General features: G+C 45.4%; 1 protein-coding gene across 2 annotated transcripts in view; it reads right to left on the bottom strand.

Moving 5' to 3' along the window:
- The window catches only part of cdh8 (cadherin 8), a 91384-nt gene that overhangs the window by 49602 nt on the left and 21184 nt on the right, over nucleotides 1-20598 (bottom strand). For both annotated transcript variants that reach the window (XM_068710700.1, XM_068710699.1), the window contains exon 3: nucleotides 9685-9979. In XM_068710700.1, the coding sequence (XP_068566801.1) occupies nucleotides 9685-9979 (295 nt within the window). The remainder of the gene's footprint in view (nucleotides 1-9684; nucleotides 9980-20598) is intronic.

The following is a 20598-nucleotide window of genomic DNA, read 5'->3' on the forward strand; positions in this document are numbered from 1 at the left end:
GGATGAATAAAACAGCTGCTATTCATTTGCTGTCGATCAACTAAGGGTCAGCTTCAGTCACCAAAGCTAGATATCTGCCTCAGCACAGGTCCATCCTCCATCCAGAGTCCCACTGCGAGGCTGCTCACATTTTCACGTTTCTTTTTCTTTTTAAAAGTAGCTCTGAGGGGACCTGCCCACCGGTGGCCATTAGAAGGCATCGCAGTGTCCTCCGCTGGCACACACACCGACCCAGGATCAGCCCCCCTGCCCGGGGAGGGTGCTGTGTCCTTGTTTTCACTCTCAGATTGATTAACTGACCTTGATACGACGATCAGCAGCGTGTGACAGCATGACAGCGAAAGATGAGTCTTACACGCATTTCAAGGATGCAAAAACTTTACTTTACTTAAACGGTACAGTGACCTGGGGCGTGCCAGGTTTGTGGTTTTCGGGGTGTTAATTCCAACATTGCATCCTTATATATATATATTTTTTTTTAAATGCATTCAGCCCAATTAATTCAATTCTTAACCTTTGCTTCCCTCATGTTCCACATCGTCCCACTGTTGACCCTGTTGCATGAAATCCATTTCACAACACAGATGGCGGCATTTCTGTCGGCCCCGGCTCTTCCCATCCTCCGCCTCATCATTACAAAGAAAAGCTCCGACACACAACACACTCCCTCATTTACCTTCCCTTTCATGAGCTTTGTTTATTATTTCCTTTTTGCATTTTTCTTCTCTTGCTACTTCATCTGCACAGCTTCAAAAAAAGAAAAGAAAAGGAGGAGAAAGCTGCTTTTTGTCCTTAGTCTAATTGAGAGTCTTTTGCTATTCATCGGGGCAAGGCGGCCAGGGCCAGGGAGGGAGGCAATCTCATGCAGATCACATTGTAGGGCTTCATTACCTAGAAGCCAGCTACTTTTTTGTTCCCCACAAGGGAAGACCGAGCGGGAGCATTAGCCTGAGCCAAAGAGCGAGCGAACGGCGGGTGAAAGGGACGATGAGAGAGGGAGGCAGAAGTACAGAGAAAGAGAGAGAGAGACAAAAAGAGAGTGCGTCTCTGCAGGCTCGGGGGAGCGGGGACAAATTACACCTGCACAACAGCGTCTTTGAGGCTGCACGGCGCTATGCTAACACAGACGAGGTATTTGCACTTATGTGCACTTGTGATTTGCGCGTGTGCGCGAGACGCACGGCGTTTATGTCTGCATGCTCTAGAAAGAAAATAACGCCCCAGGAGGCTCTAAAGAGCTTATATTACTGCATCTGGACCGGTGACTGATGATGTTACATACATAATTCAGAGGGACATTGGATAATAAATAACATTTGATGAATTAGTAATATATATTTGTATGTGATATTGAACAGCTGTGACTGTGTGTGTGTGTACGCTTTGTTGTGTTGCTGTTTTTTTTTTCTTTACTCCTGAAGAACGTATATGTTAGCTATAGGGACTATTCTTATGTACAGTGGGCTGTGTTATGGGGTGAAACAAAGGGATACTGAGTTATCAATGCTGCTGGGTGTAGCGGCCCTGAAGAAGAATGGATGTGCACAGGAATAAAACAAGGAGCCACCGTGTTATTGACAGGTGACATGAGCAGCAAACAAAACCTGCAAAGAAACCCACTTGCACGTGGACATGATGCATGTACACACAGAGGCACAAGTGCAGAGGCTGTTGCCAAACGAGGTGAGATAGATAGGAGTAGCAGGTCATAGACAGAGAAACTCCAGCGTGTCAGTTAAATCCTCTCTGCCTCCGAGGCCTGCCCCATCCCCATTTAGCACGTCCGCAGTAAAGGGCAGGCTGGCACGCACGCCGCCTGGCAGTTAGAGGGGCCTGGAGAGACTCGCAGCCTTGGCCGGGGTTCACCGCTCTGACCCCCTCTCACCCAGCCTGTGAGCCGCCCACCACCACCACCACCACCACCACAGCAGCCTCCCCCTCCACCCCCCTGGTCTGCCGCGTCCCTGCCCAGCCCCGGAGCCCGCTCGTCAGATGTGCCCCGGGCCCAGAACTGGCCCCAGCACTGGCCCAGCTCTGGCCCAGCTGCCCACTATGTTAAAGGGCCAGGGGCCCCCTGCCACTCAGTCCATCTGCCAAGCTGCAGAGCGGAGTATAGGATCAGAGAGGAGAGAGACACAAACACCAGACACACACGCTCTTAACTCTCTGCTCAAAGCTCAACAGAGAAATGCCAGATAAAAGATGCACTATAAATGTGCTTCTTTTTACTGATGTGGGTTGCTGTGACCCTGAAATACTGCTCGGGTTTATTCAAGTTAAACGGCATTTAATGCATTCAGACTCAAACTTTCCAGGACTAAGATTTGTGCAAGATTTACTGCGAGATCAGCATAGCACAATACTATTTTTAGGGTGTATCAAGGAAGGGGATTTTTATTAAACATCTGGCCCAAGTGGAGCGTGAAACGCTCTTAAAATAGCTCAGCTTTCCCTGTATTGATCTGACAAAAACAAGTGAAGAGCAACACGAATCAGTCGTAGATGAGAGACAGAGAGAGACAGACAGACAGACAGAGAGACAGATAGATAGATAGACAGATAGACAGACAGACAGACAGAGATAGATAGATAGATAGACAGACAGATAGATAGATAGATAGAGACAGATAGAGATAGATAGATAGATAGATAGATAGATAGATAGATAGATAGATAGATAGATAGATAGATAGATAGATAGATAGATAGATAGACAGACAGATAGACAGATAGATAGATAGACAGATAGATAGATAGAGACAGACAGACAGACAGACAGACAGATAGACAGATAGATAGACAGACAGATAGATAGATAGATAGACAGATAGATAGATAGAGATAGACAGACAGACAGACAGACAGACAGACAGATAGATAGATAGATAGATAGATAGATAGATAGATAGATAGATAGATAGATAGATAGATAGATAGATAGATAGATAGATAGATAGACAGACAGATAGATAGATAGATAGATAGACAGATAGATAGATAGAGATAGACAGACAGACAGACAGACAGACAGACAGACAGACAGACAGACAGATAGATAGATAGATAGATAGATAGATAGATAGATAGATAGATAGATAGATAGATAGATAGACAGATAGATAGATAGATAGATAGACAGATAGATAGATAGAGACAGACAGACAGACAGACAGACAGACAGACAGATAGATAGATAGATAGATAGATAGATAGATAGATAGATAGATAGATAGATAGATAGATGCACACAGAGCCACATGCTTTGATCCATCCTACAGCAGTATTTAATAATGTTATCCTTCATGCAGGATTATATATCAGTGTATCACTTCCATAACCGTGCGGGTATTAAATCATCTGTGATCACAGTGCGCTCTTCTGCTGTACGTTGGAAGCGCGACACGATCAGCTCTGATAAAGGTCTGCATCGTGCTCATTTCCATACGTCTCCCCTTGATCAAGTCTGCTCATTTATCGTCCAAATCTGCGATGACAAGCCTTTACTTATTTTCCCAGCTGCCGGCGGCGACGAGGGCGTAATCAGAAACATCATTAAGGCCCCACATAGTCGGCTGTGGCTGTTAGTCCCGTTACCCTGCACCCATAATAACTCTGAAAATGCAAATCAACCCCAGGTAATCTATTAATGTCACTTCAATTTTATGTCCGCGATCCAATTTAGCGGATCTTGACACATTTGGCGAGGGATCCGTGCTTCCGTGCAGGTACTCATTTTGCCGGGGTTTCAGGGAGCGCGGCCCTTCGCGGAGAGGAGACGGGCCATCTGTCCGCGCATCCCTTCATTAATCGTCTTGATAATGAAGCACACTCGCAGCCCGACACCCTCGGGGGCCTCTCCCGCACGAGTTCCATCCGGCGAAACAACTTTGAGCAAGTTTGTTTGGCAGTGTAGCAATTATTGTCATTCGCACCCCCCCACCCCCCACACCCCCTTAGCGCGGGGAGGCTGGTCTAGCGACCTCCTCCTAATTACCTGAAGCGTCACTTCAAGCAGACTTTGTAATTTCCAGCTACATCACAACCCCCTTGTTAGCTGCAGGAGGGTAGAGCCTCGCAATTCCAGCATATGGTCGACAGACATACGGGGGGGGGGGGAATCAGCTTGTACTGGCCTTAAAGTCGAAGACCCCCATTAACAGGAAAACTGGGTCTACTAATCCTGAGAGATCCGTGCAAATGAATTAGAATCGTAATCACTGCCAGGCTTTCCCCAAACAAGCTACAAACTCACTTTTAATTGAAGTCGCAGCGCAGAATAATTATCTAATGATTATACGTATGAAACTGAGAATATAGGAGGGATATGGAGAGGTAGAGTAAATATTAATTTTATTTGATTTTTTATCTTTCAATTAGAAGAAAAGACCACATCATTTACTTGCCTAACGAGTAGAAGCACAGGAAATTAAACATCCATGGATTTGTAAAGCGCATAAAACAAAATGAATTCGATAATCCCCCCCCCCCCAAAAAAAAGTGGTTAAAGCTGCACTAATTAATATCTTTATATTAACAATGGATCAAATGAGCATGTGTGTTGTGGAACGGGTTGTAATAACATACAGAGATCCAACTCTGCAGTTCCCCTCGATAATACACAACCGTCTCCCGTGATGTACGTTGATATTCTACTAATTAGCAGCAGGAAGGGAATGAAAAGCCAGCATAACAATGTTTTTTATAAAGGCAATGAGGACATGTTGGTGAATGAAATGTTCAGCCAGTGTTGATAGTCAGTGTACCAGTACAATGTTCACTGATTTGGTTGTGAACAGGAGATCTGCTTGTGACTAAACCCTCACGAGTCTGTTTTATACGGTTAGACGCTCGGTTGAGCTCGGGGAGAGATCGTGGTCTTGGTTTAATACGCAGAATGTCTGCAGTGACTTGAAGCAAGAGACACGATGTGTTCATTAACATTTGAGTGAAACCACAATCTTTTCCCAACCTCAACCAAAGAGCTTTTGTTTCCTTATCGCTTGTATTTTGTACCTAATCCTACGCACACATTCTCTCACAGAAACACTTTCTCTGTGGAATCAACAGGCGGTGATTACATGTCTCATCAGAACCTAATTGGGTTGCACCATTTCTAAGAGATGGCGTTGCACTACAGTACAACGCCTTAATAACTACCGTGGCCAAAGAGAGCTAAACACAACGAGATATCATCTCAACACTCGCATAAAACATACGTCACATTAAGAAAGAACTGCTCTGAATAATTAAAACACAACAAACTAACTGTACAAAACGACCGGGTTTGTTACAACAGAGCAACGCTTCCAGAGGACATGCGAGTGTACTGCTAACACTAGTACACAGCTGATACCTCTAAACTGCCATTATACCGTACTCATGTACTAGAATACTACCTGGTGTTCTGTATGACAGCTTGTGCTTATTTTATTGAGCTATAATATTCTAAAATGTTGTAAAGATGTCGGTGACACAGACACATATACTGATACAGGATGCAGTTGATATTGTACTTCAGTGGTCCTAAACACAATGTGAGTAACTTTACTTCACTTTGACAACGTTCTGAAGCTGTTCCCTCTGACAGCTCCACCAGAGCTCCACCAGAGCTCCTAGTGCTCCACCAGCGCTCCACCAGAGCTCCACCAGCACTCCACCAGCACTCCTAGCGCTCCACCAGCGCTCCACCAGCGCTCCACCAGAGCTCCGCCAGAGCTTTGTGTGTTTCGGACTTTGCATATTTTCTGTGTTTGTAAGAGGTTTACTGTTAATGTTAAATCAACATTCATTTAAACACATTATATTTGATTTAATGCTACATTAAATTTCACGTTTCCATTCTTGTATTTGTTCTATATTTTCTTAAATTGCTTCTGAAGCTGCAACACGTTTCTCCTCGTGGAATTATGTTGGGACCTCCTCAGCCGCCGTAGATTCAAACCGTGGGACCTTCTCCATCATTTCTACACTGCAACCGTCAAATAAAGACCAATGAGAAAAAACAATAATTCAACTTCAAGTGTTTGTAGCTTCCTAAACTTAAAACGTGTCCGTTATGCTTTCGTTGCCGGGAGTGGATACTGAAGGGAAGTAGAAACTATACATCAGTGAATGTTTTGCATCTATATTCAAGATAGAAGTTTGTGCCTTATTAAATATAAAATAAAGCTGTGTTGGGTACTTGAATGCAGCAGCAGAACTACATCAAGCCTTAAACTCTCACCGTTGTTGTTGTAGTCAAAGCTGCAGACCAGCAGAGCCAGAGCGTATGAGAGCAGAGAGTGAATATTTCAGCATGGTTGGAGGCATTAGTGGTGTCAGTGTGAGTGGTGGGATGAGGGTTCCTGTGTGTGTGTGTGTGTGTGTGTGTGTGTGTGTGTGTGTGTGTGTGTGTGTGTGTGTTTGGGGGTTTGGCCTCGCAGCTGACGGTGCTAACAACGAAGAGAGTGCTGTGCTAACGGTTTTAACCGGGGAGGAGAACCAAAGGTGGGTATTGTTCTTCCGCTACAACGCGAGCACAAACACACAGCTGTCATTCAAATGTATATCATCATCATCATGCATATCATCTGTTCATCTGTTTATTCACTGTCTATGTTTCTCTAGGCCACAACCTTATTTCCAGCCGTTGCAGGCAGCTATGCTCAAAACGGCGTGGCCTACAACAGAAGCTATTAGCTAGATAGAGAAAACAGATGTGAAAGAGGAGTGAACATCGGGCTTCTTTTTGTCAGGTGGCCAGTAGCAAGACTCCAAATGTTAGAAACATGTTGTCAGCTTGTTCCACTAACCCCATGAAAGTGCACAAAAGAATCAATGAATGGAGCGTTCAAAAAACACGGCTGTTTTCCCTCGTTACGAAAAAGTTGACATTTTGGAAATGCGTTCTCCCCCCCCCCCCCCCCCCTCTTCAAACAGCACCACATAGTCACATAGCCACAACGGCCAGTGAAGCACATCATCTCCACTTTTACACTAATCAGATCAAACGTCTCTCCTCCAGCAGCACATCCACCACCTCTGCTCTCCGCTTCCTCTCGTCGCCGCGCTGCAGCAGGAGAGACGATCCGCACGAACAATTAGAACGTTAGTCACCTCCGTTCTCAGCCAATCGGGAAAAATGAAAGTCAGAGAGAAGTCACGGAAAGCCACACGTCTTATCCGACTGGCCCTTTTAAAGCAAGAACAAAAGGTCTTTCTCCTTCATTTCCCATTAACCTCTATGCTCCTCCGCACACAGGAAACACGGCGACCCCGGCGGCCCATGTCACATATCTCATCCGGCTGCGGGGAACGCTTCCTATGGGGGATGGTGACATTCAACGAGGGGGGGGGGGGGGGGGGGTTCTATCTAGCTGTAGTCCTTGGCAGATAAAAGGTGGGTGTTGATATTTGTCCCCGGTCTCGCTGATACGCCGAGGACACACTCCTGATAAGCCCAGGAGCTGAGAAGACATTGATGAAGTCCGGAGTGGAACTGACAAGCCCTGTAAGTGGAGAACGTCGTCACGAGAACCAGCCCGTTACGACGTAGCTGTGTTCTCACGAAAGAGAAGAACATCAGCACACCATCTCTTAGCACGTGCCATGATTACACAGTGGTGCTTCCTAGTTTCTTGGTTAGGAGGGGGGGATTGGCTTATTCACCAACACCCGTTTATTTTCCACTCCCTTTCCTGTGGACTTTGTTAGTTATCCACTCCACAACACTCTTCCAGTAATCCAGTGGGGACCGCACAAATCCTCACTTCAACGCGGTGAGAGATGAAACGCCACTGTAAAGAAACCGCTTTATTTATGGATACGAGGCGCGAGAGACGACCGGCTTATTGTTTGTCTGTCCGAAGCGTCGCGTTCTTCCCACAATGCCGCAGCGCCACATGAAAACTTAACAAGAGGAAAACAAGTCGCAGGAAGAAAAAAAAAAAAAAAAAAAAAAAAAGCTTTCATGCGAACAACTGAGCTTTCTTCGTGAATGTTTAATTAATCAGTAGTGACAAAAGGGAACAACAATCAACAAAGAGACGCCGATTTCCATTTCTTATGCATTATTCCCACCGGCGAATCACAAAGTGCCGTCGACTACCCCTTCCCTCTCTACCCCGTCACCGCGGCTGCCCCTGCACCGCACCGGCAAAACCCTCGGAGAGCTGCGACAGCCGAGATCCAAAACAATAAGCGGCGTGGATCAAGGAACAGAGTTCAGACAACAACGGTTCACTGTTATTCTGTGTTTACACGGAGTCTTTTGCACTGTGATTTGTTCCTTTTTTGCAGCAGCAGCAGCTAATAAAAGTGCCGATCACGAGGAGCTGAGAGCTAACTCGCCGTGGCCTCGTGGAGCTCACGTAGAAGAAAGGCTGCAACCCACAGATGGGACTTACCAAAGACATTTTGCTACATACCCAGCACCATCTGCCCAAGTGTGTTATGTCAGCTTTGTGACAGGTAACAAGCGGATCCTCGATGAGAAAAAAAAAACAACACAATAACAAGAGCACGCCGCCCAACAACAGGCCTCGGCACCCCTGCACCGAACCCCTCCAATGTCAAAAAACGGCATAAAGACACACTCTGATCTCCTTCCTGCTGCTCTGGGGTCAGCGGCGAGGCTCCCCTGAAGGAAACGGAAAAACACAGTGTACTGATCCACTTACAAGGCTCTGCCAATCCTAGACGAGCTATACATCTGAATTATGTGATCATCATGCAGTGGTCATTTAAATGCATGGATGGAATAAGAATATGAATATATGAATATATTAGCATACGGAGAAATGGAAAGTGTTTGCAGCGGGTTGTGTGCCAGTTTGTGGGGGGGGGGGAGGGGAGGTAGCTCGTGGCAATTAGCATCAGTCGGTGTTGACGGGCTGAGAGACGGTGTAAATGCAAAAGCCTTCATGCTTTTATTTGGCTTCTTCCGCTTCATCTGTGATATTACTAAAACGCTTGAATGCTGAATTAAAAAGCATCCGTGCACGGTCTTCTCTATGGCAGCGTTTGTTAAGCCTTGCTGTGTCAAGAGGGGGGGGGGGCTTTGATACAGAATAAAGTGGTCCACTGCAGCGCTTTCTGCTCCAACCCTTTTTTTGTCAACATATGACATTGTGAACTTTCAAAGCTTTCCATAAATATTTGATCGCGATGCTCACCAGCTATACCACATAAGTGACTTAGTGAAATGCTAAAGAATGCGATACAAATTCCACATTTTACCAAATGCACCACATCCTATAGAGGGGCCCTTGACCTCTGCAAAGTGGAGAATACCTTCTCTTTTTTTTTAAATTCCTTTTTTAATAAATGCAAGAGCTGCTGATGTATCCGTAGCATGTCTGGAATGTGCTTTTTCAGCATCTGTAGAATTCAAGAATGACATGTTCTTTTTGCATTTGGCTGGTCAGGCTTGTTTGTGAGTGGGCTGTTAAGTACAGGATGTAACATTAGCATTGGGCGGCCTAGCACTGAGCTATGGGAGAAGTTCTAGTGATTGATCATATTTTCAAGATACTCATAGCAAGCAGACATGTAAATAGGCAGACTCATTTCCCCCTTGTTCCCTTCTACTCATTATTTTTTATGCAATAGCCCATTAGAGATCAGCCGTCTCGGAAATCTCACACGGTGATTAGGCTGCCGTGTGCGGCGCACACCGGAAACGAAGCCCGTCTATTGTTGACTCACCGACGGCAGACATTTCTGGAACAGAGGCCCGGTAAGGGCCTTCGTTGAACTGCGGCGGATTGTCGTTAATGTCCTGGACTTTGATGATGAACTCGGACGGCGGCTCCAAGGGCTCGTCCGTGTCGGCGTTGACCACCTGGGCCGTCAGCGTGTACTCGGCCTTCTCCTCGCGGTCCAGCCTCTTCATGGCGTGGATGTCGCCCGTCAGCTCATTGATGGCGAAGATGGTGCCGGCGCCCTCACCCGCCAGGACGTACTTGATGTTCTTGCCGCCCACGTCCAAGTCTGTGTGTAGCTGCAATTAAGAGGAAAAAGAAAAGTTAAAAGGTGGAGCATGGTTCAGAGTTTTGGTCCCCACTGTATTAGCAGACAAGGGGGGGGGGGGGGGGGGGGGGGGGGGGGGGCTTAACGAATGCAAGTTGATATGCTCAGCAGATTTGAGAAGTTCTCACCGTGTAAATGCAGATAAGTGTTCAGTGTGGCTGTAATGTGTTGTTTCTTTTCTGCTGCACTTTTGCGGCAACTAGTGCAGCAGGGATACTAAACGTGGCTCAACATAGCCTACACTTTGCTAAATGAGGCCCGCTGGGGGCCATAGCTTTATAAGTAGCACGGGAAATGGACCTTAGCCTACATTGTTCCTCATTATACTTCGCAAATACATCATACAAACACACATTGTGGGGGGATATTGCTCCCTGCAGTCTGAAATCCAGAGAACGAAGAAGCAAGAAGTGCTTTGAATGTGGATTCCATAACACAGCAAGAGCAGAAAAGCATCAGAATCCATAAAAGATTAAAGAGGGAAACTCTGCACACGATGATTCATGCTCACCAATAGCTAGCCGTTACTGGACAATACTGCCTGTTCCTCATTACTTTTGTAATTACAGTTTCATTAGTTCACTAAAGCTGCATTACGTGCTAGGCTGAGTGGTTGGCTCCCACTCGCCGCACGGGCTGAGTATAACTAATGAGTCTGACAATGCTACATAAGGCGGTTGAAACATCTGTGGAGGGAAGAAAAAGGCGAAAAATGACTGTAGGGTTACAAAGGTAAATGCTGAAGTGCAGGAGATACAATGGTGCGGGACGAAAGAGGTCAGAGATGAGAGAGAAACACCACGCAAGGCTTCTACGCGAGAAACTTTGCTTCAATTCACATGAACAGAAAGAGCACTTCTTTCACCGCAAGTCACCTTTCAAATAAGCCTCTTGATCCCCAAGGTGAGTGACTTCCAGAGGGGAGGAGAGAGGCAGCGAGCAGAGCAGTGTTATTGGGACGCGGCTGGCAGCCTTCTTCTTTTCAGTTTGTAGTTTTTCGTTAATATGCATGCCGCTCAAAAAAAAACACACACACACGACCGCCGCGCACACACACACACACACACACACAACTGAGCACGCAGCAAAACATCTGTATTCAGCAGCTTTAATTTCATTTCCTGCCACAGCGTTTCAACAGAGGATCCTGTGGGAGCGTGGTCGGGGTGCACAATAGCGAGGTAAAAATCTGCCGGTGAAAATCCCGACCTCTAAACCCCCCCCCCCCCAACCCCCCGCAACGTTTTTATAAGCCGGCTTTTATGCATATACTGTCTCGGAGGTGTTGTTTGCAGACACTGACAAAGCACATTCACTTAAATTGTCACACCTTGCACTTTTGTTTTCCTAATTGTGCCATCATTTCACATGAATGATGTAGCTCATTAACACAAATGCCTCGCAACATCCTGCACACTGAGAAACTCTTTAAATGAGCTCAAATTAATGATGGTCTGTCATCGTTTTCTTTTTCATCCTATGTGTGACTTTGTGCAGCATGCATGGCTGCACGTTCCCCCTGCTGGGCAGCGAATCCACTGTTTTAGCGTATTGTTTTCGGTTGTGCCGTATAGAATGAATACTTTTAGCGACCCATTAACGGTTCATTTCTCCCTTTCTTCACTTGACGTTTACACTGTGATGTCGTCACACATGTAGAAATGCTAAATCAGTTTGAATGAAGGTGTTCATTCCAGATTGGTTTCAGGGTCAAGATGAACTGTAAAGTTTGAACACTCCTGTATGAACTCAGTCTGCTGATGAGGACAGTGGGACATAACGGGAGAATTAGTGGACCTGGACACGGTTTAGTGGTTTCATAACCAAGAATACGCACACACGCTTTCTGTTAAAGTGGCAAACTATGCACACGCTTATTTGTGAGATGAATTCTAACTACCATGAGCAGCGTCTGTCTGTCTGAGGTCAGCTGTTTCATAGTCTAAGCTACTGTAAGCTATCTTCCTCTTTTCAAAATGCTTTGAATGAATGTGGGTTAACAGGTATGCAGTGCATACATGTCAATGTCTTATTGTGTATGGAGCGGATCTGGTATGAGCTGCTTTTGTCGAGATTGAAAGGAGTAATGAAGTTTGCCGTCCTGGTTTTGAACTTGGAGTCGAATCGTTTATTCACAATGTGAGAGCTCAGGAAGATGGAATATGAATATATATTTGCGTTCTGAGTTAAGAAAAATACATTGACGCAACTTAATCGCATACAAAAACACACCCCAAGTTTAAAGGCTTTCAACTAGTTTTACTAGTTTGCCTTTTAAAAATAAAAAAAATAAAATAAAATGAGAAAAGCGAAGTAATACAACCAATAAAACAGACTATAAGAAATACAAACGAAAGTATCAAAAGCCAGGCTAACAAAGAAAGTGTATTTTGTGAAACTACGTCCTGCAATTTGGAACGACTACAAGACGTACCAGATGAACCGGTGTCCACTGACATCCACACATATGGTTTGGGTCATTGGGTCAGTGACTTGTTCAACCGTAACACCGAGGTGGAGGGTGATGTGCAGGACGTATGGGACTGATATTCAGCCTGGGACGTTGAGATGATGAGGCCTTTGCAGTCATTTTAACATTAGTACAGTTCTTAATACAGCATCTCCTGATGCTCGAAACCTTGAAAACTCTTCATGGCGTCTTGCTGACATCTTCCTCCTCAGTCCGTGTTAGCGTGTTACCACTGCACTGAATCGAAACAAGGCCAGACGTCAACTAAAACAAAGATCAGTCCAATTGGAAGGGACCACACGTATCCCCCTTCAATATCAAAAGTGTTAGATTGGCTCAGTGTGGCATGCAGTGTCTGTCCTGTTGCTGAGGACCAGGACCAGAAACCCGGAATGAATCGACCTTTCAGGAGTCTTCCCCCAACTCCCCCGGCCATGTACCAGCCAAGCTCTGTGGCTACAAGACTGAAAACAACACCGATACACAGCTACCACGCAACAGGCTCACTGCCTTGATTTTTCAATTTTAGAGGATCGATTCCTCAACAATTCATTTATTTTAATTACAATTGAGTTACCACTTTGTACAGCTGTCTAGGTAGCTCAAACCAAGTTAACACTAATCACGGCTGGAGGACTAAGTCCACTACTCTACAAAAATGTCACACTGTGTGCTTTCTTTTGAGAAGAATGAGAAAAAAAAAGAGTCATGCAATCAATCATCGCTTTACCAAAAGCTGCCACTTTAACACTGAAAGTTGAGCCGAGCCGGCTGGAACCAGCTGTTCTCCACGCTGACGTCTCCTCTAAACGCCTCGGTCGCCCACTTTGTAGACAGCCTTCGCACTGAAGTGCACAAACGGTCATCAAACAGTACAATTACTGAAGGGGGCTGGGGGTCTGTCACAGGTCCCTGTCATTAACTGAGTTGCCTGGGCGACTAGAAAAAACAGCACCAAGAATCAGTGACATTGACTGTGGCATTCAGGAAACAAGCAGCAAACTGATGAGTGTGTGTGTGTGCTGCGGCGCAATCTGCAGCCGCGACACACCGACGCAGCATACCGAGCTCGGGTTGTTTGGACGCGTAGATCATGTCCGTGTTTACTCTGCATGTGAGCGCTAACAGTGGAAACAGAGCCGCTAGCAAAGTCTATGAGAAGAAATACTGCAATTTACTCCAGCTGTCATGTGTCTAGTTGCTTTCTGCTTGTAACCGAAGCACACAGTGCGATTGCTTTACTGTATGAATGTAAACTGAATCTATCATGAAGGGGAAATATGCCATTAGTGAGTGCAGTGTGTGTGTGTGTGTGTACGACGTTATTGCTGCCCTTTCCATTAGCTGCTGTATTCTGATGAAAAGACAGAAATCCATGTATATATATATATATATATATATATATATATATATATATATATATATATATATATATATATATATATATATTTTGAAGCTGCAACTCGGAGTGATGAAGAAATCCTTGGTTGGCTGAATAAATGATCTTGTGGCAGTACTTTAAAGTACTCTCTGATTCGTGTACACACACACACACACACACACACACACACACACACACACACACACACACACACACACACACACACACACACACACACCTCCATTTGCCAACCACAGCTCCCAAACAGGGGCTGCATGGGACCGCTTATCCTGCCAGCGGAGGAGGGAATATGATGATGCTTTTTACGGCAATCACTTGAACAATCACCGCGTCCTAATGAGGACGAGCCTACAACCCCCCCCACACACACACACACACACACACACCCCTGCCTCAGGCCTGGCTTTTACATATTGTAGCCCCACAGAGGGAACGGAGGATTTCGCTCCTTGTCAAGGCAAATGGTAGATAGGACAAGTGTTCCCTCCTATGTGGGACTGCGGGAGGCGAGGGAGACTCAATCGGGGAGTGAGGGGGAGGAGATGCTGTCACTTTTGATGCTGCCTGTCAGCTACTGTCTGCTGGAACAGACTCGCTACGTAGGACTGCCTTATCCACATTCTACTTCTGGTAGTCCTCCTCTTGAGGGTCAGTTACTGTTGTTGCTGAATTTAATCGGAGAAATTATTAGATTACGAATTGAGACGCAACAATGTGCAAGTAGCATTGTGCTGTAAGTTGTAGCTTTGTAGTTGTGGCCATTTTATAGATACAGTTAGGTCGGTCATTGCAGCGGTTCTCTGGAGATACATCTAAGGGGTCGTGAGATCATGTTCGGGGTTGGAAACGAAGAAGAAAACACATTTACAAATTTGCATTCATTTTCTGGACTTGTGGACTCTCATCTTTGGAGATGTTGGATCATTTGAGGGTAGATTGAGCTTTAAACCGTTACTCAAATGAAACAATGAGAAGTTTGAATACACATCAGAAACACGAGAGGGGGCTTCTGTGTACGCCGTCAACAAACCAAAGAGGACAGGGACTCTTTCATCTTTAAGAAAACATTATATTTAACATTTTGTAAGTGATTCCTTGTTTTCTGTGCACTCTCCTACGAGAGTTCACGCTCGGCACATGAATACAGTCTTTGAAAAAGCTTAGGTTAGGGTTAAGCTTGGTTTGGTTCAGTAAACAGTAAATGCACAAGTGGCTTTTTCATGTGCAGAAGTTACGAGACAAATAAGACAACATTTAGATTAAAATGATGTTACTCAAGTACAGAATTTACGGGACAAGGGATTCAAATGGGACACTAACAGCGGTCTCCTGGGTGAAAGTCTGCTGTCTTTGGACCCAACCTCCTCCCCACACAGAGCTTGTCACTCTTTATGCTTATTATGTAGTACATACAAATTGATTTTAGGGGTTATATGAATTGAAGTGCGTTACATGTCGTAGGTATAGCTATGAACAGTGTATGAAAACAGCTTGAACTAGTAGTTGTCAGATAAATGTGTTGACGTAAAATGTACAATATTTCCCTCTAAACTGTAGTGGAGCAGTTATGTCAAATTACATAAAATGGAAATACTCAAGCATTGTACAAGTACATCAAATTTGTAGTTAAGTGCAGTTACTTTCCACCACTATCTCGTAGCACGTCATGTGATCTAATGTAGCAAAAGATGCAAACTGACAAAAGCGTGGAGCAGCGTGGCGATGTGCTGTATAATGCAGCGCTGTGTTGACTCTGAACGTCATGTCTGGTGAAACCCAAACGCCGTGAAGACGACAGACTTGTTTAACCGAGGTTGCATGACCGGACGAGGAGATCGCGCTGGAAGATGTCATGTAACCCATTAACTATGTAGTCGATTGCATGTTGTTATGTAAAATGTATGGGAACCCCAGGGCCGCGTGGACTAGTTTACATAGCACCTTTTGTAACAGCCAGATGTTGACCTTTTTCCCGTTCGGTTCAGTCTCTTATCGTGACCCAGTTCTCCTCATCTGGCCGACGTGACCCAGCCTCACAGAAGGAATATGAAGAATTCATTCCAGAGGGCCTGGTGTTGCAGTGAGGGATCAACAGGGGGTAATTCATTGCCAAAAGTGGTAAAATTAGAGCTACCTTTTTTTTTTTTCCATCTGTACGCCCTGAGGCAACTGAAGCCTAATAGTTACTCCGGATAGATTCTGCTCAAACATGTCTGGAAATTAATTGTGGCTTCCTCCCATTTGTTGGATTTTCGACTCGTGTTAATTACACCTACATGAATAATCTGTAATTCTAAATATTGCAATAACATTTTGAATGTGGCGAACAGATGGCGCAATGCATGATATATGATACACTTAGCTATTCTTGGGAACATTTTCCCTCCAGTCTGTCTCGTGGCACGTAGCGTTTTATCAAATTGGACAGAAAAGTTCCCTTCTGGTGAGAAACACAGCAGACTTCAGTGGAGGCGAAGCATACAGGGAACGTATGTGGCGCTGGAGCATTGGACAGTAAGAGTTTCATGGGGAATTAGACTAACATGAAACACCGTAGACTCCTCAATTCTTCATAACAAATCACGCCAAATTACACAAATGCTGAAATATCGATGAGATTCATATATTGTTTGCTTGTTTCCCATAATTCAGTGAGTATCTATTGTTCCATTGCTGGTCCATGAGGATTCATGGGCATCTGTTGCAATAGAACAATAATCAATATTGCTCTTCTGAGAGGTCAAACACGGTATTGATGGAGGCAAAAAGTGGAAGGAGTACCTCGCCTCTTCCTGTTCATTCATTATCGCTGACGGCGCTCTTTCTTTATTGAGACAACGGGGGAGAGATGGTGTCATGACCCACATACAAGCGACGGTGACGGTTTGTAATTGAAGCCAGCTCCACTCAGGAAAGGTACAGTAATTACAATCAGTAGAGAGACTCCCGGTGTTAAACCTGCTCCACGCAGCCCTAGTGTTTCCTATTGTTGAGCAGAGGACTGAGTCCACAGCAAGCTCTCGCCTTCCACTCGCATTCTGTTTGAGTTTCCTCCCGGACAATCATGAATTAATGGGATTAACACAAACATGTGCCCGATTTGTGCCTGATTCGTGCGCAATCTGCACCGAGGTCAATCAGGGCTAATGTGTTCCGTGTCCATCCCTGCACTTTGAGCAATGGCACACGTGTTGCATTCACTGTCGGCGGCACATTGTGGCTTCTGGAGAATAAGTCCAAGTCAAAGCGGCTACCTTTAGTACAACGGGGGCAACACAATTAGATTTAGCCACCCATGAAAAGCCTTTTGTTTGTGAGTATGGATGCATGGGATGATGCATTTTAATCATAGCAGGGTACAGTGTCACCACAGAGCGAGAGGAACATAAAAACAACTCTGCATAATGCAGCCGGGCTCTCGGCTATACGGCAGCTCTCACTTCCAGAATGACCTATCGCATATGAAAGCAATCTTCAGTATAGATTTCCACCGCCTGCTCATTACAGCCTGTTGTTAAAACAAGAGAGCATTAGATTATCGGTCTGTTCGTTGGTGTGTGCCCGATGCGATCCTCAACGCCGGGAAAACAAAAAGGTAAACAAGAAACACGACTTCTGGAGAAGCATTCGCCCCGTTCACGGCAGCGCCGCGTGCGTCCCGCGGAAAAAAATAAATACATTTAACAAGAGAAAGAAAACGATAAAGAGACAGAAGCGTGAAAAAGTGTAAATGAGCTCGACTGCAGAGGCTGCGGCGCACGCTGAGTGTTAAATAGAGGGAGATTTTTTTAGCATTACCTCGACTACTGTCATTACCCTACCTGTGGGCCCGAAGCGCATCGGTATACACGGCGTGCTGGAGGCGGGCGGGGGTGCAGGGGCGCAAAGCACAACAAGCTTAATCAAGGAGCACAACAGTTTTCTTCTTTCTGCGGCGTGGCTGACCTAATCAAATCAAGGAATGAGATGATTTCACGAGGTGCAGACGGATCCCGTAGCAAGTCTAATTCAATGTGCCGGCTCTCCACTATGATGCGTGTTTCCTCGGTCCAGATGGTGCTGCTCGGGTTTGTAATTCATATTTCAACGTTTCACGCACCCCCCCCCCCCTCCCTCCCGCCTTCTTTCTTTCACCTTCTCACGAGACTTAAACACTGAGTAAATGAGGTCGGACGTAGATTTTGAAAGTATCACAAGCTCATCTGTCAAACATGCGACCCTGTGATCGTGTTAAACGTCACAGACAACAGGTGCTCACTGGTGAGTGTCATGGTGGAAAGAGTTGCAGCTCATGTTCAGGACATAAAGCAGAGAAGGAGTCCCAGCAGGTTAGGGTGTAACAGGGAGGCTGAAGAAAAGAGAGGAGGTCTGAGCAGAGGGAGAAATCGACATTTTTGGACTTTTTAGGCTTTTGCAGTAAACTTAATAGTTACAGAAATACATCAGTGAGACAATGTTCACCTGTGCCGTGGTTCATAAAAGGTGCAGTTTGCAGAGGACAACAGATGTTGTATCAGATGTTTTACCAATATGTGCATTGGTGGCACACATCAACAGCTCCATTAAGATGTCAAGGTTTAGTTTGAGGCACACAATATTATATATATATATATATATATATATATATATATATATAATATATATATATATATATATATATATAAAACAACAATGTACTTAGTTACTTTACACTTTTGAAAACTGGCCTTACCAAAATGTTTGGACATGTTGAACTATGAACTCTACCACACGTGAGATTGCATGAATCTAGATTTAAATAATGACAAGAAATTAAAATATATAACTCAAATTAGTGAAGATTCTTGCAGGGAGCAAGAGTCTTAAGCCTGATTCTCTTTTGCATTGCAATTAGCATGTTTCAAGAGGTATTTCGTATATAGTATATATAGACTTGCACATATTTCCATAATTGGAAGACGTGAAGTGCCGGAGCCCTTCTTTGGGGCTTATTCCTGTGGAAAAATGCAGATGTGCTCCACAGTGCCTGTTCGAGCTGTCAAAGTCATTGTTCTCAACCTGAGGAGCCTTGCAATTATAGCCAGTTTCAATTCCAACTGCCACTGCTGGAAAAGACATGCATTGCTGGCGTTGGAAAAAAAAAAATCCAGTAGTTTCCTGCATGGGGGGCACTTGAATAATGGGTTCTGACAGCTTTTGCTAAGCACTTTTGTTTGTCTTATGGCAAGCCTCCACTGTGGGGCCGCTCTTAGGACAGCACTGCAGCTAGAGCTGTATTACATCAATTGTTAATGGACACTAAACTGCGTGCGATCGCTCAAACATTCGTAGCATTGAATGCCAAAAGCGGCTCCGTCACGTAAGGACGGCGATCGGATCCGCGAGCAAATTATGGGGCGAGAGCGATCGCTGCCAAAAGAAACAGGGATCACGACCTGCTGGTGTAAAACATGTAAGAGCAGGAGTTCTGATCTCATCTCCACTAGGATCAATATGCCGGCTGCATTATTTTGACGGATCTTTTTTTTTATTACAGCTCACTCCTTTATCCAAACTCACGCACAGAGGACGCTGCAAGTATACTGCCGTCGTTTCTTTCCCCCCACGTTCAACAACACTAATCTCTGTGCGGGGTGCAGCTTCTGATCCAGACAGGTACTGGAGAGCAGTGTTTGCTCGGGCCTATGAGAACAAAAGGCAGAGTAAATGAGAGCTTCATTGGCTGTGTTAATAATCATCTGTGCATTCCTCCTTTGAGAGGCCCTGTGATATCGAGTATCATTAGACATGCAAATAACAGCTCCATTTTTTTCCCCCCCTCATCCCTGGGATTAGGAAGGAAAGAGAGAAAGATGAAGAGAAGGCATGGCTGTGGCAGAAACAATTAAGCCGTCGTCTTCGCGGAAGAACTTGGCAGCCGGCTTCAGACTGGTAATGGGGTGGGGGTGGGGGGGGGGGGACAGGAGGGGTCCTTTGGCTAGGCAGCGACGTCAACACGCTTGTCTGAGTGAATGTGTGCAGTTGCGCAGGGCACCGCTTTAAGATGTCAGATCACCTCGGAGTGGACAGCAGCCACGAGCACAACCCCCCCCCCCCACCCCCCCTCTGCATGTCATGAGGCCAGTGAGCCTCACACTCTGTCTGGAACGTGGAGCGGGAGGCGGAGGGAGAGACAAAGGAGCGGGGAAACGACAGACGAGACAGAAGAAGAAGAAGGAGACGGAGTCATCTCTCGTTGTTTTGACGCGGTGGACACGATGGACATGTTGGGTTTTTTTGTCCCTAAGAGACAAAAATCTGTCGTGCCTTTCCTCCGCCACATTAGACCGACATGCGAGGCCTCTCTCTCTCTCTCTCTCTCCTCTCTCTCTCTCTCTCTCTCTCTCTTACATAATCATATCCTGTGGCTAAACGGTCAGCTTTCACGCCCTGCTGCACCACTCCAAAAGCACAAAACCAAGACGCGGCAAGCAGAGTCACAGCAAAGTCCTCGGTGGAATGCCAAATATTTTCATACACCAAAGTAGAAGTCATTTAGTCCTTAGGAGCGTGACCCATTTCCCTTTGATTCCCTTGTTACCTTCTCATCATTTCCAAGTTATCTTCATCTTTCCACTGCTTGCTATCGCTTCACAAAAAAAAAATCAATCTTTGTCTGTTAAAAGGTTACCTAAAGGAACAGTGAGGAAACAGGTCAGGCCTGGAGGGTATTAAAGCTATGAGATCCATCGGTCTGAAT

Source organism: Cebidichthys violaceus, unplaced genomic scaffold (assembly GCF_023349555.1).
Source record: "Cebidichthys violaceus isolate CVI_PGR_0920_01 unplaced genomic scaffold, fCebVio1.0.p SCAF_16, whole genome shotgun sequence".
Lineage (NCBI taxonomy): Eukaryota > Metazoa > Chordata > Actinopteri > Perciformes > Stichaeidae > Cebidichthys > Cebidichthys violaceus.